Source organism: Theropithecus gelada, chromosome 10 (assembly GCF_003255815.1).
Source record: "Theropithecus gelada isolate Dixy chromosome 10, Tgel_1.0, whole genome shotgun sequence".
In the NCBI taxonomy this organism is placed as follows: Eukaryota; Metazoa; Chordata; class Mammalia; order Primates; family Cercopithecidae; genus Theropithecus; species Theropithecus gelada.
Window position 1 is genome coordinate 53,624,928 of NC_037678.1, and position 12,428 is coordinate 53,637,355.

The window sequence follows — 12,428 nt, forward strand, 5'->3', positions numbered from 1 at the left end:
GACGGACAGCCTACCTTCAAAACAAACATTCAGGGAAAACACACCTAAGGAGAAAAGAAAATGCTATTTCTTGGCTATGATCTCTCCAATTTTATTTAAGTGTAATGACAAAATCAGTATTGCATAGTTAATTAAACACGCATTTAAAATGCGCTATTTTCTTCTTTTTTTTAAAATTTCATTTTATTATTATTATTTTCTAAGATGGAGTCTGGCTCTGTCGCCCAGGCTGGAGTGCAGTGGTATGATCTCAGTTCACTGCAACCTCTGCCTCCCCGGTTCAAGCAATTCTCCTGCCTCGATCTCATGAGTAGCTGGGATTACAGGTGCCCGCCACCACGCCCAGCTAATTTTTATATTTTTAGTAGAGACGGGGTTTCACCATGTTGGTCAGGCTGGTCTCTAACTCCTGACTTCAGGTGATCTGTCTGCCTCAGCCTCCCAAAGTTCTGGGATTACAGGCATGAGCCACCGTGCCCAGCCAATGTTTTATTTTTAACAAATATAATGCAGCAATATCATTTGTAATAATGAAAAATTGTGGCCGGGTGTGGTGGCTCACACTTTTAATCCTAGCATTTTGGGAGGCCGAGTCGGGAGGATCACCTGAGGCCAGGAGTTCAAGACCAACACGGCGACACCCTGTCTCTACTAAAAATACAAAAATTAGCTTTGTAAGGTTGCGCATGCCTGTAGTCCCAGCTACTGGGGAGGCTGAGGCAGGAGAATTGCCTGAACCTGGGAGGTGGAGGTTGTAGTGAGCCAAGATGGCACCACTTCACTCCAGCCTGGGTGACAGAGCAAGATCAGTCTCAAAAAAAATAAAAATAAAAATAAAAAAAATAAAAATTGGGCCAAGTGCGGTGGCTCACGTCTGTAATCCCAGCAGTTTGGGAGGCTGCGGTGGGTGGATCACCTGAGGTCTGGTGTTCAAGACCAGCCTGACCAACGTGGTGAAACTGTCTCTACTAAAAATACAAAAAATTAGCCAGGCATGGTGGTGGGTGCCTGTAATCCCAGCTACTTGCGAGGCTGAGGCAGGAGAATTGCTTGTAGTTGGGAGGCTGAGGCAAGAGAATTGCTTGAACCTGGCAGGCAGAGGTTGCAGTGAGCCAAGATTTTGCCACTTCACTCCAGTCTGGGCAATAAGAGCGAAACGCTATCTCAAATAAATAAATAAATAAATAGAGAGAGAGAGAGAGAGAGAGAATAAAGCCAGCCTTGAAAAGGATGGACATTCTGATATATGCTACAACACAGATGAAACTTGAAGACATTACTATGCTGAATGAAATAAGGCAGTCACAAAAGGACAAACAGCATGATTCTACTTATATGAGGTACCCAGAGTAGTCAAGTTCCTAGGGACACAGAGTAGAATGGTGGTTGCCTGTGGTCAGGAGGGTGAAAGTGGAAGTTACTGTTTAATGGGTATGCAGTTTTAGTTTCGTAAGATGAAAAGGGTCCTAGAGACCTGCTGCACAGCAATGTTGAGTGTACCTAACACTACTGAACTGCGCACTTAAAATTGTTAAGATGGTTATTTTATTTTTATCTTATTTTATTTTATTTCTTTTATTTTTGAGACAGAGCTTTGCTCTTGTCGCCCAGGCTGGTATGCAATGGCATGATCTCGGCTCACCGCAACCTCCACCTCCCGGGTTCAAGATATTCTCCTGCCTCAGCCTCCCATGTAGCTGGGATTACAGGCATCCGCTACCACGCCCAGCTAATTTTTGCATTTGTAGTAGAGACCATGTTTCACCATGTTGGCTAGGTTAGTCTCGAACTCCTGACCTCAGGTGATCCGCCTGCCTCAGTCTCCCAAAGTGCTGTGATTACAGGAGTGAGCTACTGTGCCCAGCCTATTACATGTATTTTATTACAATTTTTTAAAAGAGAACAAATCTACATATGCTAACATGGTTAAATCTTTACGATTCCTTGCTAAGTGGAAGAAACAAGTTACAAAATGCTATGTATAATATTTTTTTTAAAGAAGCGAAACAAACCAAGACAATATTATCGGTAATATTTCTATGAGTACATACATATGTACATAAATGCAAAAATGTCTGGAAAGATACACATCAAACTGGTAAGAATAATTAGCTTTGGGGAGGGCCAGATGTGTGGAGGGTGGCCAAAGGTGTTTTAGCTGTAATTTTTGTTTAAAGGGGAGTATATTAATGTAATTAGAGGCTAACAAAAAGAATATTCCCTTCTTAAAAATCCAGGGAAAAGAGATGCTCCAGGCATACACACCATGCTTAGTGTGCAGCTTTGTTCACCCAGGACACACGGCTTGTACCCCTAGTTCAAGAGAATCATGTGACTGTGCGAACAACCCTGCCAGCACCTGAGGGCTAAGTTACAGCTGCACTGAGCCATCTACACTTCTTCAAATCCGCAAGATTCTTAAGTGCCCCAGTTCACAAGGGGAAGAACATCTTTCCAAGGAGGTGGAAAAAGTTAAGAGTTCCAGAATGAGGGCCGGATGTGGTGGTTCACGCCTGTAATCTCAACACTTTGGGAGGCTGAGGGGAGCAGATCACCTGAGGTCAGGAGTTCCAGACCAGCCTGGCCAACATGGTGAAACCCTGTCTTTACTAAAAATACAAAAATTAGCTGGGTGTGGTGATGCATGTGTGTGGTCCCAGGAGAACTGCTTGAACCCGGAAGGCAGAGGTTGCAATGAGAGGACATCGAGCTACAGCCATCCAGCCTGGTGACAGTGCGAAACTGTCTCAAAAAAAAAAGAGTTCCTGAGTTTTCCATGACCTGGTGCTTAACAGCACTGATTAAATAAACATCTGTAATGAAGCTGATGACAATGAAATGTCTGGTTCCCACCTGCCACCCTATGTCCCAACCTTGCCTGTAAGTGGTCCATACATACTGAGAATTGGCACACGAAGAGTCATCACAACAGAATCACAGGTGGGAAAAGTAACTTGAGTAAACTGATGTTCCCCTCCCAAAACAGAAGTCCCAATGAACACAAAATGCAGACTTTAAAGAGTTGGGAAAACGTTTACCAAAACACTTTTGGCTAGTAATTTCTGAGAGAACAAAGGATTCCACAGTTGCTAGCCAAATGATCTTGTGGAATAAATAAGCAGCGTTTGTTCTGGCTTAGCTGTCACATGCTTGGACAAGAATACAAGGTACAGTAATGACAATGATTCACATTTTCTTTCTCAAGCAAATTCATATCAATTATTTCAACTGATCCAATTAGGAATTTGTTTACTCAGAAAAGTGGGAAAGATGGTGTTGAGTTAGTTGATTCTTTAAAGTGATACCATCCACTCAACAAATAGTTCCTCTGGGTCATCCATAGGCTCCTGTGCCTCTCAAGGCCACCTCCAAAGAGGGGCCTTCCCTGACCATGTTTTTTCAATAACCCTGATGTATGACACGCTTGATCCTTTCCCATCAGTTATTTTATCATCAAATGAGGGTGAGCTCCATGCAGGCAGGGGTCTCATCTGTTCACTGCCCAGCATGAAGCACTCAGATTATTTTGTAAAACAGACGGTGTGCTGTGAGGTGCCTTAATTTGAGCTGATGGAAAAACAAGGAACTTTCATTAGCTGATGCACCAAGTTAGAAGCAAGCCTACATCTGACAATGCTTCATTTTAGTGGAGTGGTGTGGTAGACTAGCACCTGTCTACAAGAGGTGACGGGGTGCCCATCTCTTCCCTAGTTACATCATATTGCTAACTTTAAATTGGCTGTGGCAGGGTATTTACATGCAGAAACTGGTAGATGCTACGAATCATTTACCAGCACCCCATTGATTATTCTATACCTCATTGGGAGACTACTTTTTTCCTCCATTCAATGTACAGAATTTCTGGATTTTTTTTTTTACTAACACTATTTTTAAGCATTAGTATTATAACTCTTCACCTCCAGGCTTGAGAAAATTTTCTTGAGATCATGAAATGTGTTTTGGTAGGAAGCTGTTATTAAGTTATTACGTTTCCCTTAAGAGGCAAATGACATCACAAATACATACATACATACATTTCTTTTTTTTTTTTGAGACGGAGTCTAGCTCTGTCGCCCAGGCTAGAGTACAGTGGTGCAATCTCGGCTCACTGCAAGCTCCGCCTCCCAGGTTCACGTCATTCTTCTACCTCAGCTTCCGGAGTAGCTGGGACTACAGGCGCCCGCCACCACGCCCGGTTAAATTTTTGTACTTTTAGTAGAGACAGTGTTCCACCGTGTTAGCCAGGACAGTCTCAATCTCCTGACCTCGTGATCTACCCGCCTCGGCCTCCCAAAGTGCTGGGATTACAGGCGTGAGCCACCGCCCCCAGCCACGTAAATTTCTTTTTTTTTTTTTTTTTTTTTTGAGACGGAGTCTCGCTCTGTCGCCCAGGCTGGAGTGCAGTGGCCGGATCTCGGCTCACTGCAAGCTCCGCCTCCCGGGTTCACGCCATTCTCCTGCCTCAGCCTCCCGAGTAGCCGGAACTACAGGCGCCCGCCACCGCGCCCGGCTAGTTTTTTGTATTTTTTTAGTAGAGACGGGGTTTCACCATGTTAGCCAGGATGGTCTCGATCTCCTGACCTCGTGATCCGCCCGTCTCGGCCTCCCAAAGTGCAGGGATTACAGGCTTGAGCCACCGCGCCCGGCCGTAAATTTCTTTTGATCACTTTGTTCCCAGTTTTTTTTGCTGTGATAAAACACATATCTGACATTTTATTTATTCAACATGTGTGCATATATCTGTATGTATATAATAAAACCTCTGATAACAAGGAAGAAGTTCAGTCTGGTTTATACCCAACAGTTGTCAGTTTTAGAACCCAGATGTGTCTTTGGCTTGTTACTGATTTAAAAACAATTATTAATTTTTTTTTTTTTTTTTTTTTTTTTTTTTGAGACGGAGTCTTGCTCTGTTGCCCAGGCTGGAGTGCAGTGGTGCAATCTCGACTCACTGCAACTTCTGTCTCCCAGGTTCAAGCGATTCTCCTGCCTCAGCCTATTAGCTGGGATTATAGGCAGACACCACCATGCCTGGCTAATTTTTTTGTATTTTTAGTAGAGACGGGGTTTCACTATGTTGGCCAGGCTGGTCTCGAACTCCTGACCTCGTGATCCACCCATCTTGGCCTCTCAAAGTGCTGGGATTACAGGCGTGAGGCACCGTGCCTGGCCCAAATATTAATTTTTTCAACAAAAGTTTCAGAAGAATGGTGGCAATGGGTGCCAGAATACAAGAAGCAGTGACACTGAAGAGTGAAACTACCTGGAACGTAACTTAACATTAGGTTATTTAAAAGGCCTTTCTGGATTTCATTTCACAATGCTTCCAAGCATCAGTGTATTTGTCCAGTGACTGTAATAATCTTTGTAGTCTTAGCCAACATCCTGCATGTGGGATATTAAAGTATTTTCAATACCACTGAATTTTTAATTCATTCTACATGAATGCTACCAATATATAAGTGTGATACTATTCCTATCAAGCTGTCCTTGACTCCACAGGGAAAATGAATTAGAGGCATCTAAAAGACTGGGCAAATTATTTATCACTTTTTTTTTTTTTAACAGGAATGGTTTTTAAATTTGAAGAGTTACCTTATTGAAGTGATCTCCAATCACATGCCATATTCGAGACCACTGCAGTCGGATCCGATTCATGTTGTAGTATGATATCTCCACAATCTTCTGCAAGCTGAACATGCGAGGATGGTGGGGGGAAGCCAGTTCATCCATGGACACAGCACACAGCCAGCGGACAAAGTCAACTACAGGCCAGACCCAACAACACACGCAAAGCCTCGTTAGGAACAGTCAGACGGTCACAGCATGAGGCTTCTGCAGTTGTCACAGGTAAGTCAAATACATACCTATTGCATTTCCATCCAGTCTGGTAGATCCAGTAAAAATTCTAGGAAGATAATTCCAGACAAAATAAACATTAGGCCGGGTGTGGTGGCTCACACCTGTAATCTTAGCACTTTGGGAGGCCGAGGAGAGTGGATCACTTGAGGTCAGGAGTTCAAAACCAGTCTGGCCAACATGGTGAAACCGTGTCTCTACTAAAAATACAAAAAATTAGCCGGGCGTGGTGGCGGGCACCTGTAATCCCAGCTACTTGGGAGGCTGAAGCAGAAGAATCGCTTGAACTCGGAGGCAGAGGTTGCAGTGAACTGAGATTGCGCCACTGCACTCCGGCCTGGGCAACAGAGCCAGACTCTGTCTCAAAACAGAAAAAATAAACAAATAAAAAATAAACATTAGATTTGGTAGCCTGAGGGCAATTCTGCTTCTGTCTTAGCACTGGGCATAAAAGCCAGATGACCTCTGGTCACACAGTTTTCTTTTTAATTAGATTTGTAAGATGAAGTTTCTCAAACTCTCAGACAAGGCAGAGAGGAAACATCAGGTCTGACACCTCCACCGAAATAAACGATGTGGTATTAGAAGTATAGAACAGTTCAAGGAAAGTGAACTGAGTTGAAAGCAGAAAAGCCTACAGTGAGCAGAAGAGAAAGTGACACATCAAAAGACGGGGAAGCCTAGGTGCAGTGGCTTATGCCTATAATCCCAGCACTTTGGGAGGCCAAGTCAGGTAGATCACTTGAGGTCAGGAGTTCGAGCCCAGCCTGGCCAACATGGTGAAACGCCATCTCTACTAAAAATACAAAAATTGGCTGGGCATGGTGGTGCATGCCTGTAATCCCAGCTACTTGGGAGGCTGAGGCAGGAGAATCGCTTAAACCTGGGAGGCAGAGGTTGCAGTGAGCCAAGATCGCACCACTGCACTCCAGACTGGGTGACAGAGCGAGACTGTCTCAATCAATCAATTAATCAATCAATACATAAGATACAGTAAAAGAAATGACCAGAAGTAAAATGATATACTAGAAAATATCTATTTAACACAAAGAAGGCCATAATAATGGAGAAGACGGGAACAAAAAAGACATGACATTATACGCACTTAACAACAGAGGCAACATACATGAGTTGAAAAAGGATAGAATTAAAGGGAAAGATGTTGGTATAAGGAAACCACGTGGTTAATAGAATATGATGAATATTAAAATAATAAAATAAAAAGGGAAAGATGGACAATGAGACAATGTCCAGAACAGGCAAATCTGTAGATCAGGTTACAGTGACTAAGGAATGGGGGAAGGAAAGAAAAGGAAATGGAGAGTGATTGTTAATAAGTACGAAGCTTCTTTATGGGAAATATCTCTCCTAGACTTTTAGGTCAAGTTTTGAGTAAAGAGAAATAATAGAAAAGTTTTGAGGGGAAAGAAAAAAAAAAAGGAACCTGTCAACTCAGCCAACTCTCATTCGTGGGTAGGCTTTTTTTTTCTTTTTTTTTTTGAGATAGAGTCTCACGCTGTCGCTTAGGCTGGAGTGCAATGGCACGATCTCGGCCCACTACAACCTCTGCCTCCTGGGTTCAAGATATTCCCCTGCCTCAGGCTCCCCGGTAGCTGGGATTACAGGCATGTGCCACCATGCCCGGCTAATTTTTTTGATTTTGTATTTTAGTAGAGACAGGGTTTCACCATGTTGGCCAGGATGGTCTCGATTTCCTGACCTCGTGATCCGCTCACCTCAGCCTCCCAAAGTGCTGGGATTACAGGCGTGAGCACGGGTAGGCTATTAATCCTAAACTCTTCTTGTGATTTTTAAAAAAATAATCTCTACTAAGGAAACAAGGTAATTTAAATATCAATATAAACTCTTATTTTTGACATAATTTGTCACAATGTTAAAGTTATAACTTTTCTAAAAGGTCAAAATGCAAATAAATGTGACGCTTAGGCAATTTGTAGCTAACAACACTTGTATCAGTTAAACAAATTAGGAATCATTCATGTCCAGTAACTACAGAGAGGCCACCAAACCACTGGGTAGTTCAGGGTCACTGAAGAATAAAATCATTACCTGTCCACAGCTACAACTACACTCTGTGAGCTGGTCTCACCAACCGATTCTTGGAAGCTGGCCATCTGTCTTTTATCCACTCCACCACTCACCAAATTACCTGAAACACAATGCACAACATCAGCAGTACTTCAAAAACAGTCAAGTATTTAGAACAAAGCATCCTGTTATGTCAACGTGCAGGGACACAGGACATAAATGGGAATGATTCTGCAAGTTCAAAAAACAAACAAAAACCCACTGATGATAAAAGTAAGGTTATGTTTTGGCATTTGGCATTTAAAACATATCCTTAGTATAAGCTTTCTTGTTTGTACCAGCCATCTATCTTTCTCTATAATCTTTTACCTTTTTGTAGTATTAAAGGCCTATATTTAGGAAAACAAATTGGAATCAACTGATACTAATCCAGGGCTCCTAGAACATGCAATGGCTCATACCTGCTGAATGCTTGGTGCGCTTCACAGAATTTCATTCCACTCACCCTCACGAGTACCCTAAGAAGTGCATGCTATTACAATTCCCCATTTTCCAGTCCATACTTTTAACCATGACAGTGTACTATTCCATTCATTAAGTGGGACCTAGAAGCATACACTCTGTAGTTGGATGGCTTGGGGCTTGAATCCTACCACTGACACTCCTTTGCAGTATGATGTTGCTCATATTTTTTCACCCCATGCCTCAGTTTTCTCAATTACAAAATGGGGAAGGTAACAGTCCCTGTTCTCATTGGATTGTTATGAGCATGAAATGAGTCAAAATATATAAACTGAGTGCTCAGAATATGATGTGGCACATTTGTTTGCCCTATTTACTATTATTACTATGTTACATCTATCAGAAGAGTCTCTCAATCCAATGTATAGCCAGAGAAATAATTCTACTTGCATAAGAATACTGTTTAATACAAGCCCCCCCAATAAAGATGGAAGAAATGTTGAATCTACCCTTTAAAATCTAGAGACACAAATACACACCCCTCTAATGCCAGTCACTAGAGATTTGGTCATTTTAAAGCAAATAGTTTTTCTCCCCAATACAGGTATATAAAGAAAAGTAATGCACCCTACTGACTTTGGTAAAATAGACATTCTACTCAACAGTTTAATCACAATTAAGGGAGCTGAAGCAGCATGTCCACTTGCATTCATGAATACACTGTCAGATGGCACAAAAGGAAGAGATGGTTTACATGACAGTCCTGACGAGACAAGAAGGGTTTTATCCCCATTAGCTTGCAAATCTGTGACTGTCAGCTGGGGGGCCTGGTGTCTTACCGAGGCCAAGGCCCATGAACTCTTCTCCTGCCAATGTGTGGCCCTTCAGGCTCCCTTCTCTTTCACGCCCGGATCCAGACAGGTAGCGCGTCTTCACACCAGTTCCTATCAGCTGAGCGAGCTCCAGCTGGCTGATGCATTTCAAGATCTAAGAGAAAGAAGGTATGAAGAAATGAGTTCCCGCCTTACAGCTAGAAAAAGGGCACTGTAATCTTAAGTTAGTCGTTAAAAAAAAGTTGGTTCAATGGAGTTATGCCATATAGATGTTTATGCAAATTTAGCAACTCTCAATAAAGAGAGAAAAAGCATTTGACTGGGGCGGGGGAATTCCTCCCACCATGCCACTTAATAGGCACATCATTTAGTCACCCCCACCTCCTTTTTCCACTCTCCTCATGAGACGACAAGATACCAGCCTCACTGGCCTCAGTGTTGCTCCTTTAACTTGTCATCTCTTGTCCTACCCCAGGGCCTTTGCACTCACTGCTCCTTATGCCTGGGATGTTGTCTCCCCATGGCTCACTCCTTCAATTCCCAGCTCAGACACGTGTGTCCCTCTCAGAGAGATCTTTCTTGTGAGATCGTACCTTCCCATTACCATGCACTGCTCATACTTCTTTTTTCTTAGTACCACTTTTTGGCATTAGACCATATATTTATTTATTTGTTTCCTGCCTTAGATGCCAAGAGGACATTAACTCTGTCTTGTTCACTGCTGAACACTTAAGTACCTAGCACTTAAAATCATTGGCAATCGTTAATTGGTTTAACTAAAGGAATGAGAATATGCTGTACAGCAGGCATGCAGTGGGAGATGAGGCTGGATCTCCTGGTCCTGAGGGGCACCTCTGGTGCTTGAGGACGCACATCTGCACACGGGCCCTCTCCCACCTGAAAGCTCAGCCGTAGAAAGAGAAACTAGTCCCAACTTCTGTCAGAGGAAACACTGGCTACATGAAACTTACTGAGGAATGGCACGTAGACCTCCAGGGAAACCCTAAGGAATTTTCATGGGAACTTCTCATTGAACCTCAGTGTTGCTTTTTACGCTTACCTTACAATTCAGTCCCAGGGTCCAGGTGTCCAGTATACTCCACTATACTACTGAGCAGTGTCGAGTATCTTTACTTATAAATTGCTTTTCTCTTGACTGAGAAATAGACTTAATTCCACCAAAGGAGAATCATCCCCTGATTTCTTCACACAGCATGATACTATTAAATTATTATTAGTAAGCTAGTAATGCCGTCCCTTTTGCAGAAGCTGTGGACAGCTGGAATCTCAAGTGTGTCACCAATACTGAAAGGTCAAGGGCTTATTAGTTCCAAGCTGATTTCTCAGGGCTTCTGACAACCACAGAGGTAGCTAATTAGTTTTTAACATTTCTAGATTCTGCCATATACTTGGCAGGCAGCAGGAACCTCATATTGATAATATCTCCCAGGCTAAAAAAATGTTTTAGAAGAAAAAGCAACTATTCATTGATTGTCTAGGTATTATGGCTCCTTAGAAGGCAGGAAATGACTTTTAAAAGCACACAACTCAAAATATATATTTTTTTCTTTTAGAGACAAGGTCTTGCTCTGTTGCCCAGGCTGCAGTACAGTAGTGCAATCATGACTCACTACAGCTTTGAACTCCTGGGCTCAAGCAATCCTGCTGCCTCAGCCTCCTGAGTAGCTGGGACTACAGGCATGCACCAGCATGCCTAGCTAATTAAAAAAAATTTTTTTTTAAGATATGGGGTCTTGCTATGTTGCCCAGGCTGGTCTGGAACTCCTGGCCTCAAGCAATCCTTCTGCCTCAACCTCCAAAAGTGCTGGGATTACAGGTGTGAGCCACTGTGCCCAGCTATAACTCAGTTATTTCTAACATGGACTACTCAGAATTGTGACAGACAGGGGAAACGCTGGTGAAGAGGGGCAAAGCCATGTGCCACAGAGATGACAGCAGGTAACACTATTGAATTCTTAACTACTTGCCAAATAGTCCCAAGCCCTGTTCATTCTCACAACCACCCTATAAAGATTGTAGAGATGAAGAAGGTGGGACTCGGTGACTAAGTAACCTGCCTACGCCATCCAGGCAGGAAGAGGTAGAGCCCCAAATCGGACCCCAGTTGCCAGGCTCTAGGGCCTTTACTCTGAGCCATGTGGTCCACATGGGGAAGAAGGATGACAGCAATTTTCTTTCTATGTCAAACTGTCCTTTACATTCTTCATAGCCTCATCTCTATTCTTTCACAGTTTTCTCTCTAAACAAAAAAGTAATACATGCAGATGGTAGAAAAAATTAGAAATTAAGAAAAAAAAAAGAACAAAACAGTTTCCATAATTCTCTCTCTCAGACAGAATGTTAACGCTCTGGTCTGTCCTTTCAAACTCCATTCTCTGTGTATTTTGCCACGAGAGACAATGCCTCACAATGTCTTATAACAACTTGTAATTTTACTGTGACCATTTTCCCACAATAGTCTTTAATACCATCTTTTATCATCTTTTCTGAAATCTCTTTTAATTCCTAGGGAACCCTCCTCCCTTCCACTTATTTTTCTTGCAATCTATTTGCTGAAAAACCTGGTCATCTGCTCTGCAGGTCTGTCACACCTAGAATTTCCAAGCTGCACCCTCGTATCTAACATGTTTCTCTGTCCACTATATTTCCTATAAACTGGCAATATAGGCTTGAATCGATTCACATTTGAGTTGGGGCTAGAACATTTCTTAGGTAGTATTGTGTACTTCCATCAGAGAGCACACACTATCTGCCTGTCTTTCTTTTCCACAACATTATTTTAGATGGCCACATAACATTCTAAAAAATGCTGTACCATACCTTTTTAAAGAAGTAGCAATGTCTTATATTGTTGGGACATCTAGCTCTTTTTAGCCCTTTTCCCCAGAAAAACTAAAACTGCAACAAATATCCTTTTAAATACATTGTTGTACGCATAAGTAACTATATCCTTGCGTGAGAATCTTAGAATACTGTTTTAAAAATGAGTGAACTCACTGGCACTCTCCCTAACAGCTCATCGTGACTGTCAACCATTTCTAATCAGGCTCCTAGCTTTGTCTTAAAATTACACATTGATGATAGGAGCTCCCAAGCTCCCAAGAGGTCCATAAGAACTAAAAAACAAAACAAAACAAAAAAAAGTGGCGCTAATATGGAAAGAAAGTTGCAACAACAGAAGTACACTTCATGGGGGACACTGGC

General features: G+C 42.5%; 1 protein-coding gene across 1 annotated transcript in view; it reads right to left on the bottom strand.

The window, feature by feature from the left end:
- Nucleotides 1-12,428, bottom strand: part of ARFGEF2 (ADP ribosylation factor guanine nucleotide exchange factor 2) — a 114,393-nt gene that overhangs the window by 33,531 nt on the left and 68,434 nt on the right. The window contains exons 22-25 of the mRNA XM_025399489.1: nt 9,210-9,357; nt 7,930-8,029; nt 5,868-5,908; nt 5,596-5,765 (exon numbers count right to left, since the gene is read on the bottom strand). Of these exons, the coding sequence (XP_025255274.1) occupies nt 5,596-5,765; nt 5,868-5,908; nt 7,930-8,029; nt 9,210-9,357 (459 nt within the window). The remainder of the gene's footprint in view (nt 1-5,595; nt 5,766-5,867; nt 5,909-7,929; nt 8,030-9,209; nt 9,358-12,428) is intronic.